The sequence below is a fragment of the Eublepharis macularius genome, chromosome 9, assembly GCF_028583425.1.
Source record: "Eublepharis macularius isolate TG4126 chromosome 9, MPM_Emac_v1.0, whole genome shotgun sequence".
Classification (NCBI taxonomy): domain Eukaryota; kingdom Metazoa; phylum Chordata; class Lepidosauria; order Squamata; family Eublepharidae; genus Eublepharis; species Eublepharis macularius.
Window position 1 is genome coordinate 40,077,587 of NC_072798.1, and position 16,076 is coordinate 40,093,662.

Below are 16,076 nucleotides of genomic sequence, written 5' to 3' on the forward strand. Positions count from 1 at the left end.
TTGAAACCATGAATTGAAACTTTAAGGCAGTTACCTGAAAACTAATGGAGAGCCCTAATGCCTTTTGGTTACTAAAGCTACATAATATACCCAAAGTCTTTGAGACTTGTTAAAATTTTAAGAAACCTCCAGGACTATCACCAGTCCGGTCCCACTAAATCAGCTGCCCAGGTTCCAAGCATAAATGTAAAACCAACCTAAGACTGGTTGCCAGAAATGTAACACAGCTACATGAGATCGTTTAGCAAAGTCTAAACTGGTGACTTCTGACTTAAACTTTTCTTAAATTAAGACTGTCCACCTTGGATTGTATGTGGGCTGTCTTCTGCAGGCTACAACTGCCCTTTCAATCCAATCATCTAAGGTTTCAGAACAATCATAGCTTCCAATGCCTGCTGCGCTGTATCCACAACATTCCAAGCATGACCACCTTTGCCTCCTTTTCACAGCCCTGTGCAAGGCTTCCTCTCCCTTCACAAGTAATTCATGTCAGAAATTAACACTGCCCTGAGAGGGGAAAAGTTGCAAGCAAGAACACTTGGCATCTACTGAAGTTGTTCAGGTGAGATTCCTCCCTCCCAATGACGCAGGCTCCAAATCTCATAAATAGCAGAGTCACCAGGGATGAATGTCTCAGGACTACCTCCCCACACCACCTCTGGAAGAAACTAGACAGGAGTTTCTGGAGACATGTTAGAACTTGTCAGTATTCCTTCTGGGCTCCAAGGGCACTGTTTATTCTCATCTTGTTTGTAATTGTTTATAGCATGCGGTTGAGCTTAAGGGACCAGTTTTCTCTGCTCTGCAGGGTACCGATGACTACAGACTTGTAGCTTCCCCTACCTACTTCAGAGGCAGGAATAGGATGTTGATCTGTTGCTGCATGACAAACAGCTGCGTGAATCTTTTGCCTTGATATCTAACAGGTACGTAATATCCCTAATAAATAGGAGGAGCAGGATAATGCTTTGATACTGCACTCTATATACCATTAACTAGCAATAGTATCACCTTTTTCATTCTAGGGTTAACAAGGTCTGCCCATTCACCTGAGCCAAAAGATTCTTTGCTTCGCAACGATAAAAACATCAGAGAACAGGAATCCCTGCAAGCAGACTGACACCTGCTCCCTAAACCCACCCATTTTGTCCAGGCCAATAGAGGAAAAACGTTTTGCAATAGTAAAGGCTTGCAGAACATTCTTGTACCACCCAGAGAATAAGGCAGAGGGTCACAGAGGTAATTTCTAGTCAGGGAATGCCTTGCCTAGTATCAGTCCACTGTGAGATAGCATTCTAGATTACAGTTTTAGGGGCAGACAATCAGTTTGGCACAAGTACCCCAAAAGAGGCAGTATCTGTATGCTGTGATACCAACAAACAAAAAGAAGAGGGAAGGAAAAATTAGAGTTGTACTTGGCCACACCCACTGCACAAGCTGGACATAGCCCTAAATTGTTAAGAATAAGGATCTAAAATAAGATTACTTCATAAAGATCAGTATGAAATATAGCTGGGTTTGGTTCCAATGTACACTTAGGAATGTGATTACAATGGGTGAAAATTATGTCTGGTACTAAAAGATGCTTTATGTGTAGGGTCCTCATGGGGTACCAGGGTATCAGTAGTGGAAAATTCCAAATTCTAACTAAGCCATCGCTGCTCTGCAGAGTCCTCCCCGGGATCCTACTGGCTTTTCATCCTTGCCCACTACAACCCTTCTGGGGCACAGCAACTGAAGCTTGTGTGCCACCACTTGGCACATGCGTCAAGGTGTGCCTGCCCTGCACTAGACAACAGTTAAACCTGCTTGAGCCTCTCCTTTTATTCCTTCCTCTAAACAAGGTTGAGCCCTTCTAATATAGAAGAGTTTTCTTATAGTCATCCAAAGGAGGTCTGTAATATTGTTACAATACTTATTTTATTCTATCAGAATTAACCCGGCACTGCTCAGACAATCATTTACAGATAACATCCTGACATGTTTTAAAATACCCTTTCAAAGGAAAGAATATTTAAAACTAGCTTTTAAGTTCTCCGATTGCGGTGAATGCATGTTAAGGAACAGCATATAAACAAACAGAAATTCTCATGAACTGACCCCCTTTCCAGTTAGGTTATTGCCTCACACATATTTCATATTTAGTATACAAATGGGCTGCAGTTTTCATCCTTGGAAGCAGGGTCGTTATAATGCCTAAAACCACCTCATACACCTTGTCTGAAGACCACCCTGAACCTGCAAAAAGCCTAATGCTTTTTTGAACCCACTCACCTGCCACCATGCCTCAATACCATATTACTTTTGCATCATGTACTCTGAAACATTTATTTCAATTTTGTGTCTATACTGTGAACTTGCACTATTTTGTGATGGTTACCGATTTACTTGTGATTACTATAATAAGGCTGTACCCACACTCATGATTGAACTTGTAAAAAGAAAAAATAACTTTAAAGAAAGAGAGCACTTTTCAGATGATGTATGGAGAAGTTAAGTTACTTGGGTACCCATTAAAGAAAATGAACGTCTCTTCAGATGACCCTTGCCACCTGCAGTGTATAAAGTGCTTGTATTAAAAATATGACTACTTCATCAAGTGAATTGTTTAAATGCTCAACATTTTTTAACTGAATGAACTCACTCAACTATTGCAATGTTAGATGTAGTTTTTTTTATGCCTAAAATATTTTATTTCAGAAGGGCTACAAAACATTTTACAAGGAAATAGTGTTGGGTGGCATACAGCTTTAGGGTTCTGAAAGACTGGACCGGACACTGGGAGTAAGCACCACTGAATTCAATGGGACTTGATCCCCGAAAGCACTGCCTCACCAGTGCAATCCTACGCAGTTATTCTAACCAAAGCCTATTATTTCAGCTGGCTTAAACTACAGAGACTCTGCACAGAATTGCTCTGCCCATCTATTAAATATTCATACAGTCTATGCTAGAAGATTAACAGTTAAAGGATGGGCAATTAGTTGACTAAGGTTACAATCCGGGTTGAGGGGGAAGAAGTCCTACTGAATTCAGGGGACTTGCTTCTGCACAAGCAGATATATGTGCAGGCAGGGCTTTTTTTCAGCAGGAATGCGGTAGAATGGAGTTCCGGCACCTCTTGAAAATGGTCACATGGCCGGTGGCCCCGCCCCCTGATCTCCAGACAGAGAGGAGTTTAGATTGCAGCAGCATGGAGGGCAATCTAAACTCCCCCATCTGGAGATCAGGGGGCGGGGCCACCAGCCATGTGACCATTTTTGCCGAGGGCAATTTAAACTTTAGAAAACTCCCCCCTTGTTCCAGCTAACCCAAACTGACATCATTGTACGGTCCTGAGTTCCATCACTGAGTTCAACCACCGCTTTTCCTAGAAAAAAAGCCGCGAGCAGGCATTTAATAATACTGCTGTCACCCCAGCCAGTATGATATTGCAATCCCCTGTACTATTTTCTGGCTTATACATCCAGCATGGCAGTGCCATTTCCATAACTATACCCTTGAGCTCTCCATGGGCTATGCCTCTAGAAACCCTTCTCTTGGTGTACACTACCACACCATGAACACAGAAAGCCACAGTCCACGTAAGATAGGGAAGACACTTTGGGAAGATAGGGATATTCTTTTAAACCCTTGATGCCCTCTTACAAACTACAGGGACAAGAGGCTATTATATATCATGCTTTTAATACAAACTTAAAAAAATCTGGAACAATAGAAACTGTACAGATTTGATCAACCTTTGTTGTTTTTAACTAAATCTCTAGACACACCAATATCCTGTTCCAAAATATTGCACAACATTCTGAATACAAAACTCTGATTGTATTCCTCCTTCGCTAGAGAAAAAAAAGAAAAGACCCCCTTTTGGATCCCTACTCAATGGCCCCAGACTGTAAAAAAAGAAGAAAAAACTCAAACAAGAAAAACAGCATGGACCTCTGCATTAAAAAACATACATAATTCTGTCGTCTTTGCGCTCATCCATTCTCTTAAGATCATGTTGTTGATTCACTCTTCAAAAAGGGTCAGGAAGGAGGGAGGTGAGGGGAGAAAGGAGCTTTCACTGCTTCTTTTTTAAAATTTTCCTGAAAAAATATTTTTTCTCTCCTCTAAGAAAAAATCTTGAAAAGAAAAATTTCAATTTTTTTTTACGTTAGAAATATACATATATTATATATACCTCTTACATTTTACAAATGTAGCAAATTATTCAATATAAACGGACAACAAAAAAAATTAACACAAACCCATAAAAATAAAAGTTAAAAAAAATCTTTTTTTTTCTTCCTAAGAAACCAGGTAAATTAGTGCAGGTTTTAAAAATAAAATTGAAGCTGAACGTCTAACTCTTTGAGACAAGACCAAAAAAGAGGCCGCGAGTTTCATTGCCGCCAGCACTGGAAATGCTTCTGAAGCACGTTAGGTTTTCCTTTAGGAGATAGATGTTGGTCCCTCCCCTTTCCCTCCTCATGTATGCAGACTTCTTTTCAAAAGCAGGTAGCAGGATAAAGCAGTGTCAAACATCACACATTGCAGGTGCTAGTGAGGTTCCCTCTCTCCTTTCCATGTGTTAAGCCTTAGAAGAGTACAGGATCCCACCCAGGCAGTGGCTCATTGCAGCTTTCTGCTGCAGAAGTTACGAAAGGAGATTATACTGGGGGGACAGGAAGCCAGCAGCTCTCCTAGTGAGGGAGATTGGGTTCAAGTCCAGTGTAATAGCTTGGCAGTCTACAGTACATTCCAGAGGGAGAAGTGGGTGGCAGTGGTAATGTTAAGGGAAAAGGCAGACAATAATTACTTTTGCTAAACAGGTGTCAAGGGCCATGTTCAGGTTTTGGACCTCAAGCCACTGGAAACTTCCCCATCACACTATTGCTTGACAGCATTTTCCCTCTTCATCCACTCAGTGGAAAAACAGATGAGCATTCTTGGGGTTCTCTTCCTCAGCCCAGCAGATGATGGGTGAGGAGCAAAAAGGGGTACATGGAAACAAAGTTTGGGGGCACCATGAGAACCTTTCCTGCACAAGCCCCAGTCTTTACCATTTCTATTCATATTAAGATGGCTTGGGCAACAGACGTTCTCCATGAATCATGCCCACCATCTTTAGTGCTTCAAGGTTAGAGCATCCTTCATGGGACAGGTGATGCTTATGGTACTTAAGGCTCAGACAGTCTTGTAGGGCATCTTCAGTTTAGCTTTTGGAGAGAGTGAGGTTAACTTCCTCCCAAATAACTAAAGATCCTCTAGAAGAACAAATTGTAGCTTATATATTCAAACGACTTGGCCAGAGAAACTGCTGAAACTAGACTCTGTGCACGCCAAAGCATGCTGTGGAAAAGACCTCCCCTCACCAAGAAAATAGGTGGAGTGGGAGACTGATTTTGAAGCCTGGAGTATACACTCTACCTCCCTCCTCTCTACATATGTTCACGGCTCACCTGGTGACTCACTTGAAGATCTCTTACCCCATTGCTAGGTTCACTTTGGGGTGTACTAACAATCTCACAAGGCATAGATGGAGAAATGTTTACGGTCCAAAGGCAGATTTTGTCATCATCTACAAAACACTCACTATTGAAGGCCACAACTGTCCCTGTCTTCCAGGCTGCCCTCTCCAGCAAGAAAGGGGAGATGCAGGGAATAGAATTAGGATCCCTAGCTCACTAGCAACAGTAAGGAGAGAGATAGACAGACACACTACATTCATATCACAGGGAACTCTTTCTCCTTACCATCCCTTAAGTCACTTGGAAATTCAACAGCAGGGCAAACCTTGAGATGGAACAAGCGCATGCTGGACCTGATATGTGGGGAGCTCTTCCATATAGGAATGCCTGCTTCCTTTCATGTGAAAAAAAACCCTAAGATTTTTGGTTAAAAGTCTTAAGAGACATGAAATGCAAAGTGCTAACCTTCACACCATCCACCCAGAAAGCAGTATGTAATATAACTTTCTCTTCTCTAGAAGTAATGTTCAAAAGTAATCCACAATAAGAAAGGAAAAAACATCCTTCCTATGAGAATCATGGGCTAAATGCTCAGCTGTCAACAGAAGAACTAAACTCTGTAAACCCGGGTGGTTGATCCAGAGGAACATCAGCAGATGCTGCTCAGATTCAAATACCAAAAAGCCAGTGCTCACTTCTACAGGAAACATGGACCAATTTTTCTTATGTCAGATTCTAGAGCCCTCAGTTTTTGAAATGAGAAACACTAGACAAAACTGTCTCCAACAATGTTGTCCTTCACCATTTTCCTGGGACTAGAGGAACTTTTAATGAAAGCATCCCCACTGCAAGCCCTACCAACAGCACAAGTTAAAAGGGAGAAAAAAGACTTACTATCTTGCAACAGGAATACAAAATATGAGGACTATGAGAAATGAATGTATGTCCCAAATCTTCCTCTAAGTTGTACTTGAGAATTTACAGATCCAGAAGCAAACTAAATCCACATTTAAAAAAAGGAGAGTGGGGGGGGGGGCGGAATCAAGACATCTGGACCCAAGAGACATGACAGTGCCCTGAACAAGACCATTCTTACAGCAAGCACATTTAAGAACCAGTTCTGAGCAGCAGCATGGGAGATAAAGTGATGCTGGTTTACACCACTGCTGGGCTGAGAAGGATAGCTTCCCTCATTAAGTGTAAGAGAATGGGTAGGAAAAAGCACAGGAAACAAGTTTTTAAAAAAATCATCAGTGCTTCAGCAGCGCTCCCTGGCATGACGCAACGAATCAGGGTTTGTCTCTTTCCAAGAAGCTATATTTATAAGATTTCAAATATTTCTAATTATTTTTTCTCTTTTTTTTGGAAGTTATTTCCCCCAGAATACTCTCATGGTGGTCAGTTGGCCAAAACCACTGGCTGAAACGACTGGCTGGGATACTGCATGGCATTCAGATTGTAACTGAGTCCTTCCACGAAGGGCGTCTTCTCCAGAAAGAGGCTGTTGGTGCTGCCACCAAAAACCTGAGCCATATCAAAGCTGCCACCGCCACTGCTGGCACTGAACTGGGATGCAGGCGGGATGCCGCCAGCCTGGTTCTCAGCAGCTACACCATCAAAGAAGAGGCTGCCAGCTCCTGGTGATCCACCGTTGTAAACAAACTCCTTGGCATTGGGGGAGAGCTGAGATTGAGGAGCTGGACTGCCCCCAATGAAGTTCAGAGAATGCATAGACAGGGAGAGGCCTTTGTGCTTCAGCAGACCATTGGTGGGTGATCGGGCCAAACGCTGCTGCTGCTGCTGCTGCTGCTGCTGCTGCTGAGGAGGAACCCCTGTGCCATTTGTACTGGCTCCAGCTCCTCCACCTTTCTTCATCTTCGTTGAACCAAATTTTGTGGCAGCAAAAGTGGCAGTGGTGAAGGTGATGGGCTGGGCTGAACGAGGGATGAAAGTAGGGCTTGGAGACTGGCCAAAAGATGGGGAAGGAGAATTGGACAAAGAGTTGTCTTGGCTTCCAATGGGCACAAACACCTGGGCATCAGGGTTGAAGCTGCTCTTGATCTCCTTGTCCAACTCGGCTGCACTGCAGCCCTCGCTGTCATCCAGATACAAGACCTTGACTGACCCCTTCTCCCCAATTTGGTAGGAAACTTCAAAAGGGTCGATCCAGACACTCAGTTCTTCAGGGACATTGGCCCGCACGTCCTCGACAGCCAGTCCACTCCGCTTGGCAGCCAGTTCCACTACAGGGTCCACTGTCTCCCCAATGTGAACACAGCGATAGCCTGAACCCTTCAGAGGCTTTTCTGGGTACCAATGGCCTTCATATTTCTTCTTCAATAGCCGCTCTAGCTCTTCACCAAACAGGTCGGCCCGCCTCCGTGGCAGCTTGTTGTACAGGTAGGAGATGATGAAGTTCAGAGCAACTTTGATCTCCAGATGCATACTCCCTTCACAGCAAGCAAGTTAGGGCAGTATATTAAAAGAGACAAGGGACACAAACATAGACAGGTTTTGGCTCCAAACAACCCTGAAAAAAGAGAGGGAGGGGGAGGAAAAAAAGAGATGTAAATGTGGCATCTTTACTATTATTGCAGCACTAGCTATATCTGAAAATGGTTCAGACATTAATGTCCAAAGATTAGACAAATGCTATTTACCTCAAATGACATAAAATAAAGGATTGTTAAAGTATCCAAGACGAGCTGTGAGATAGGTTTATACACCAGTATGGTTTCAAGATTCAGCAGATGAGAAGGTTCTGCTTGCACTTCACAATGTGCTAGATTTTAACTATAAGAATTCAATGCCACATCGGGTAGAGTGTTAAAAATGAAGGCAGGAGGGGAAACAAATCTTCCTGATTAAAATAAAGAGAGTCCCCCTTTCCTATATTCCAAAGGACACAATAAATACAGTTAACATTTATTCAAATAATTTCTTAGCAGCACCTCTAGCTAACTGCATGTTGCAGCTCACAACTGATTTTAAACGAAAAAGGCAATCCTGTTTAAAAGAACCAGCCAGCAGCACTGAAACATAACAAACAACATAAAGATGTAACAGCAAATACCATGCATCATAAGAACGCTAAAAACATTTTGGGTGTGCTTTGTGAGCAAGAATTTTCACATTTTACATCACATTCATTACTTAGTGCTATTTGTTCACAATCTTTCTTTTCTCTGCAGTATCACAGAAACTTCCCCTTTTAAGTTTTGCATCAGTGTAATAGTAGTAAAAGTTACCAAACCTGTGGTCTGGTGTCTTCCCTATCCATGCAAATGACATAAATAAGGCCTGTAAGTTTGTCACAACCCTCCAACCCATGGTATGTTTCTACAGAAACAGTGTTGAACTGCCCACTCAGAAACAATGTATAGGCTGCCATTTTAAGAGGTGGCCTATACCCTTAATGAGCCTAACTCTCATTTTAACCACCAGGACACAGATTTCTATCAGTGTCAAAAATAAGCTGTATGAGATCTATTAAGTGTTCACTCCATCAATATGAACACTCAAATGGTAAGTAGGTAACAAAAGTACAGGGGAGCATGAGCAGCCTTCTCTTCTCGTGATGTCAGAAATATAAGATGGAAGAACAGAAAATAATCCCAGTAATGAGCTGACAGCCACTGTCTGTACCTTTTGACCTTGTCAAATCCATTACCATCAAGAAGTTTGTTCATGAAAGGCCCAAGCACCCTCATAAGGTTCTGAAGAAACACCATGGGGTCTGAAAGCTGAATCCTAAGTCTCTCCTCTACCGAGGTTTTAGACTGCAAAAATGGTCACCGACTTGCTTTATCATTCCCTCATACATGTCCCATGAACAGCCTACCAAGTAATCTTGTAAAGTCCCAAACAAAAAAAGAACTCTGAACCTATTAAAAATGAAAAAAAAAAATGTATTGCCTTGTCTGTTCAGCAGAAATGCGGCACACCCAGTGTTTAAATGGCACCTTAGTCAGATGCAGACCTGCCCTCTGCTTCCTTAGGATCCTCTCAAACACGCAAGCCCAGGATATTCAGAGCTGCTTGCTAATCAGGGCTGAGAGACACACATCATAAATTTGGGGTTTAATTCCATCAACATCTTCTGATGTGGATACTTAAAACTATAAAGGAAGGTGTGTTCCCCTAAGGAACTGGGAACTACATCAACATTAATTAATTACAGCACGTAGAAGAAGAAAAAATAGCAGGTTAGTTTCAGCATCCCAAAGCTGAATATTTGTATCTGACTACAATGTTTGAGGTGTACTGACACACCAGTTCTTGGAATTAGGATAAATTGTGCAGAAGGAAATACATAAATAAATGTTACTTTTTGACAAAACTGAAAATTATAAAAAAAAACCACCCTAAGACTGCACTGAATTATAGCTCTTTATATGTAAAAGATGATTTCGGGACACATCTGTAAGTTCTATGCCACCTGTGAGGATAAGAATTGTTAAGTTGGACACAGGCTTTATTCAGATCATCTCCTCTAAATTCAGCCTGCCATGCATGGGATCATGGGAGTGGCAGCTGACAGCACAGCCCCAGACTTTGGAGCTTGTATTTCAGGAGTCACCAGACCATGAAATTTTATTACAGCTATTTGATTTTGCCTGTTAAAATATAAATGAGAATTGTCAAAGGAGAAACCTGAGGACTGCAAGTTTCAGAAAAAGTCAACTAGCTACAGACCATTTTTACGCTAATATGTAGAGAGGATACAACTCCTTAAGATGAAACATTCCAGTGGGTTTTGGGCTACAGAACCACGTCTTGGTGCACCCATGAGACAGAAATATTAGCAGATCAGCCCACAGTTTCTCAGGTACACGGCCTAACTTATTTCTGAATATTTATTTTTCAACAGAAAAGCAGGTTTAAACCACATTCTACTACTATTAATAGAGTTTTCAACCTGTTGTACCAAGAGTCCAAGAATGGGAAGATAGTAAGTGACAGAGATAAAACTTTCATTTCTAGTCACCAGATTCCCATGTACATGTATTGATTTAGGATTCAGAGGCCATAATTCAGGTAGCATTAATCCAGTACCTCTTTACAGGAAGACAAAGAATAGTAGACAAATATTGTCTTTTCCATGAGAAACAGTGACTGTACATTCATCAGTTCTCTTAGACAGGACACTGTCTAACTTGCATCTTAATCTGTGCAGATTTAATCAGAAACAAATCCCAATGAGTTCAACAGGACTTACTTCCAAGGTAATGTGCTAGAAGTGTAGCTTTAGGATTGAAAAAATAGTTTTCTGATTTAGACATGCTTTTTCAACTAAAGCTATATTGTAATATTTAAGAGTGGCAGCTACCAACAGCCATCAGCAACTGCGGGAGGAGAGGGAGCCTGTCAGTTAGATCAGGTCACTTAAACAAAAATCAAGCATTTAAACTTCACAGTGTGTGTTAGCTCTACTTTAAATCATCAACACAGAAAAAAAGAACCAAACATCAGATAATCCCCTCTAATTTAGCATAACAGTCTTTCAGACAAGCTTCACAAATGAAAAGGAACCAATGCAAAATCAAGAACCACTGTTTGCTTCTCAGCAAAATATGTTCTATATCCATCAGGGTCCCTTAATCCCTGGACTGTTAACATGGAAACCTACAAACAAGGGACATCTGCAGGTGGCAAAGCATAAGAGATCTGAATCTCTTGTATTACCTGCAGAATGGCATTTAAAGATGTGTGTTTGAGTACCTCAGGACAAACTATCACCCTGAAGATGTCAGGGTAAGTAGCAATGTATTTTGCACATGACAATTACAACCACAACATAACAAGTGATCTAATGAGCTTGAAGGCTTATGATTCTGCCTAGAACAATCCCCATTAAGTCTACTGCCTCTCAAAAATATAGCAATGTTTAGCTGTTCTGTAATACGAAAAGATTGTACTGACTAAGTATGTTTATAACATGCAAGGAAGAGGTATGATTAAACCACAACCTTGTTAATGAAGTTTCCATACTTGTTTTAATACTCATGAGCAGCTTCTGGAAGAAATATCTGATCCTACCACTGTGAAGTGATGCAATTCCTCCCATTACTTTGAAGAAATAAGAGATTGTGTGCATCTGGGAGCTGACTCTTACATTTGCTTGCAAGACACATCCAAATGAGAAAGCCTTCTGTGCTGCTGACCCCCCACCCCTTTTAACCAACCCGACTCCAGGGGGCAAACTGAATAGTGGCCTAAAAGAGATAGGGTGCAGCTTGAGTGGAGTGGAGGGGCGAGGCTGAGAGAGGCCCATTCTAGAACCATGGTTGCACAATCCACTCTCCCTCTTCTGCCAAAAACATTTGCATATGTGGGCGTTATTTGCCCAGGCTGCCTCCCTCCCCAACCTCCTGGCGCGCATGCGAAGTTGGCATTATCTTCTTTGGTAGGCTTGTCAACCTCCAAGTGGTAGCTGAAGATCTCCCGGAATTACAGTTGATCTCCAGACCACAGAGATCAGTTCCCCTGGAGAAAATGGCTGCTCTGGAGGGTAGACTCTTTGGTGTTGTATCCTGCTGAAGTCCCTCCCTTCTCCAAATCCTGCCTCTCCAGGATCCATTCCCCAAATCGCAAGGAATTTCCCCACCTGGAGCAGACAGTTCTAAGGGACCTGGAGTCCTCATTGCTACTTGCCCGTCCCCCCTTCCCCCACTTTAATAGCCTCCGCAGGCCAGCAAGGTTGAACGAATCAAGCCGTTCGACCGACCGAGCCGAGGACACCTAGACACACATTCTTCTCACCCTCCCGTTCATTCTTCTTCAACCGGGGCACGCCGGGAAATGCAGTTCGTAGCCAGTCCTGCTTTCCTTACGCGAGGCAGCGCCCGGGCGAGTGACCTACTTTGCCTTTTAACTCCCCTTCGCCATACGCTTTGCGCCAAAGCTGGCCCAGACGCCGAGCGCTTGCTCAGAGTACAGAATTTTCCACGGCGCATGCGCTCTCTGCGCTCGATTGCTCAACTTGAGGGGCAGCCCCCCTCCTCCTATGCCATTTTACATTGTTCGTTTATACAGAAAACCAGTTTCTCCCCCTCCTCCTCCGGCATGCGGGGCGGGGAGACGGAACCGGCGGAGGTTGTTTCTGCAAGGAGAGCTGCAAATCCGCATCTACTTCGAGTAGTCACACACATACCCAGACACACACCCATCCCTAGCTGCTAGGCCCACTGAAAAGAAGGGTGGGGGAGAGTGCCCAGTGGCAGGCAACTCCTGAAACACGTTTACTCGAGAGTAAGCTTTACCCAACGCGTCCGGGAGGGGAGAGCAGTTGCCCGTTTGGGGATGCAGAAGCCTCCGCTTGACGGTGGGAGAGGAAAGCAAAATCCCCCTGGACGGAGGGCAAACCCAGCCCCTCCGTTCTCGGCTCCGACCCGGGATCCTTCCACCGGGTATGAAAAAGAATGGCGCCCACCCTTTTGGAAGGGGGCCGCAAAATGACGGGGGGGGGGGATTAGGCGGACCACGCAGTCACCGCACCCCAGTGAAGGTGACACGGCTCTGACCTTTCCTTTCGCAGCTACCCAGCCACGCACTCGACGCAAGGGGTTCCGCTGGGCTAGAGGCCTCCCAAGTTTCCCTGAACAGCCAGTCGAACCCCCTGCCCCCTAAACCCCTTCCAGCAGGCCCTCCCTCCCTCCCGAGGGCCGCGCAAGGGACGAAGCGCCCTCAGGCCCACCCCCTCTTGGCCTAGCCAGCTCCTGGGGGGTGTCGTTGGGCCTCACCCCCCCCCCCCAGGTTGGTGCGAGGACCCAACAACACCCAAAGCGCTAATAAAGTAAAATGAAATAAAGCACTTCTGATACCAAAACGACAGCCAAGACTTGCCTCCCTCTTCACCCTTCAAGGGAGCGCGCGTCCCTTACAGCTGGGGGGGGGGGGAGTAAATTTCTCTCACCTCACAATTTGGGGGGTGAGGTTGGCGTTTGTGACATAGGAAACCCTGAAGAGGCCCTCGTCGCCCTCTCGAAGGGGGGTGGGTGGGAGAAAGTTCCAGCATAAAATATAGCGGAACCATCTTTTTCTGACAGACCCGTGTTTCTATGTTGAGCATGGATCCGGATTAAACGGAATGCCACAGAAGCCATCTTCCTTGCCCCCTACCCCTAAATATTTCTCTCCGCCCTCCTTCACTACAGCTCCCCTCCCCCCATGCCTGTTTTTATCACCACAGTTAAAGAATACGGAAAAGATCCAGGCTGACTCCTTGTTGTCCCCAACAAACCTACCAAGGGAGAGAGAATTTCTTCCACGACAGAAATCCATCGGTCTCCGTTTTATAGCTGATAAAGCTGCATATTCTGAGGGCTTTTTTTGTTTAAAGTCCACTCACGACTCCAGTAAAATGAGCAAAAACAAAATGGTGAACTGGAGCCACCCCCCACCAATCGTTTCAAACCCAATGACTTTCAACTTTGACACAAAATAAGACACACAATCAACCTTTTTTTAAAAGGTGGGTGGGGTATGGTGTAATTAAGAGAGACAAGTATTAAAACTGGGACGGGGAAATGTAATGGGAAGAAGCCGGGGTTAGCAGGGCCCCAAGGCTCTCCCTCCCCGAGAGGAAGAGCAGCACCAGAATAAGTGCTCTAAAGCAGAGTGGGAAGATCCAGAAAATCGCATTAAGATACAGGGATTAGATCGCTCTACAAAACAGAAGGCTGGGGAAAGCGCAGCCTGAACCTCCAGACGAACCGGGGAGGGAGGAAGAAAACCATCTTCGACCCAAACCCAGGATATTTTATAAATCTAAATGGTGTGCCTCCCCCCACCCTTTGCCCCCCTCCCATTCGAGCCATTAACCTTCACTTACTTCTTGTTTTCAGCACCAGGTGAGATGGTGGGGTGGCTTCTTTTTCTTTCCAGGGTGTTTCTCCTTTTTCACAAGTGTAGATGTGGTCGTTCGATTTTTTTTTGTTTTTTGTTTTAAATCAAATGGATGCTGTTCAGATAACTTCTCCCCCTTCTATAGGCCCAATCAGAAGTGGGGTGGGGGGATGTTGACCAGGGCGCCCCCTTCTGCCTTCCTTCCCTCCCTCAACGGGGAACCTACAGCCACCCTCTCCTGGCCCAAAGTGAGCAAAGTAAATGAAAAGTTTCACCCTTAGCAACCCTGCGCAAGGATATTTTCTTGCACACCCAGAGTGACGCGTCTTGCAAAGGACAAGGAAGGGGGTGAAAGGAAGAGCGGTGCGAGGGCCGGAACTACTTCCCCAAACGCCAGCTTCAAATTAACCCTTTCTGTGCCGAGGTCTTCTCGTTAGGTTTAGAAGAGCCATCGGATAGGAATGCTGCGGCTGTTTTACGCGCGTTTTAATTCGTTTTCGCTCTTGGTGCTGTAGTTCTAGAGAGGTCCGCCGTGAATATCTACTGACCGCCAACAAAACGTGCATACAATACTACAAGACCAACCCTGCTGAGTTAGATCAAATGCAATTAAATGCGGATTAGACTTCTCCACCCTCTTTAAATTAAATATGAATAGGATCTGGCTGCACAATATGTCGTGCTTAGTACACAAGATCTCCCCCTGAAACTCGGTTTAATTAGTCGGGAAAAGCTACCACCTCTTGGTTTCATATTCACAATCAGTAACCGGCAGTCATACAGTTATAGGGTGGTAAATACGTGCAACTTTCTCAGCAAAAGATTTGGGCCCAGAAACACCTTAAAGGCCAACTAGATTTCCAGGGCATGAGTTTTCGAGTCAACAGAACTTTGACTCTCGAAAGCTCATGCTTTGGAAATCTGGTTGGCCTTTAAGGTGCTTCTGGATCCGAATTTTGCTTTTCTATTATGGACCAACGCAGCTATTCACCTCAAACTATCTTAGCACATTTACCCTCCATTCTATATTAGTACTTGTTAGTAGGAAACCAAGAAATAATGCTGCCTGGTTGAACTATTTTTCAATGTTTTATAGTCCACCGAGTCTTAGTAAGAAGGGCGACACCTGAGGTAAATTGATTCCTAATAGATTAATATACTATACATATCAGAGTCTTGTGTAAGAAGTGTAAAATCTCAGGCAGTGAGTCTCACTAAGCTCAAAACTGTTTACTGCCAAGGAAGTGTGCATGGGATTGTAACCTTAAAATGCAGATACTTAGAACATTTTATATACAAAATAGATCCCGTACCTACATTTCTGTGCATAATGCTTGGGAGTCACACTAGATTATGGGAGATCCAGGTTGGAATCCTTACTGTACCATGGAAGAGTACATTGGATTGAAACTGAATTTTCTTCTCCTCACCTCTCTACTGTAGATTACTTCCAGCTTTTCTTGTTCCAGACAAAGATGACAACTGTACATTTATATCTGTGGTACCGAGAATGACTTTGTGCATTAGAAAAATACAAAGTGTTTTCAGATTTTAAAATAACAGCATACCAGAGATAACAAAATTATTCATTTCAGGCTCTGGTCTTAAATGTGTTCAGGGTAGCTTTGGGGGCAAGGATGGCAAAGCTCTTACTCTACAAGAGGCTCACTATTTCTAACAGAATTAGTTCTAGGGACTCATTGAAAGCACTTAATGCAGTTTCTTTTAATAGTCAAAGCAAAAGGGTGTGTCTCCTCCTTTCCTAAAATGTATGTT

The 16,076-nt window shown here is 43.8% G+C and overlaps 1 protein-coding gene across 1 annotated transcript; it reads right to left on the reverse strand.

Annotated features, from left to right (window-relative positions):
• Positions 1-3,668: 3,668 nt before the first annotated feature.
• Positions 3,669-14,538, reverse strand: TOB2 (transducer of ERBB2, 2). The gene is made up of 2 exons (XM_054988158.1): positions 14,287-14,538; positions 3,669-7,983 (listed from the first exon to the last, which is right to left on the reverse strand). Exon 2 carries the CDS (start codon positions 7,896-7,898, stop codon positions 6,852-6,854), a length of 1,047 nt encoding a protein of 348 aa, XP_054844133.1. The 5' UTR covers positions 7,899-7,983; positions 14,287-14,538; the 3' UTR covers positions 3,669-6,851.
• Positions 14,539-16,076: the final 1,538 nt, after the last annotated feature.

Bases quoted from the DNA above. Each gene is read 5' to 3' on its own strand.
- TOB2 (XM_054988158.1), bottom strand. From the start codon at position 7,898: ATGCATCTGGAGATCAAAGTTGCTCTGAACTTCATCATCTCCTACCTG.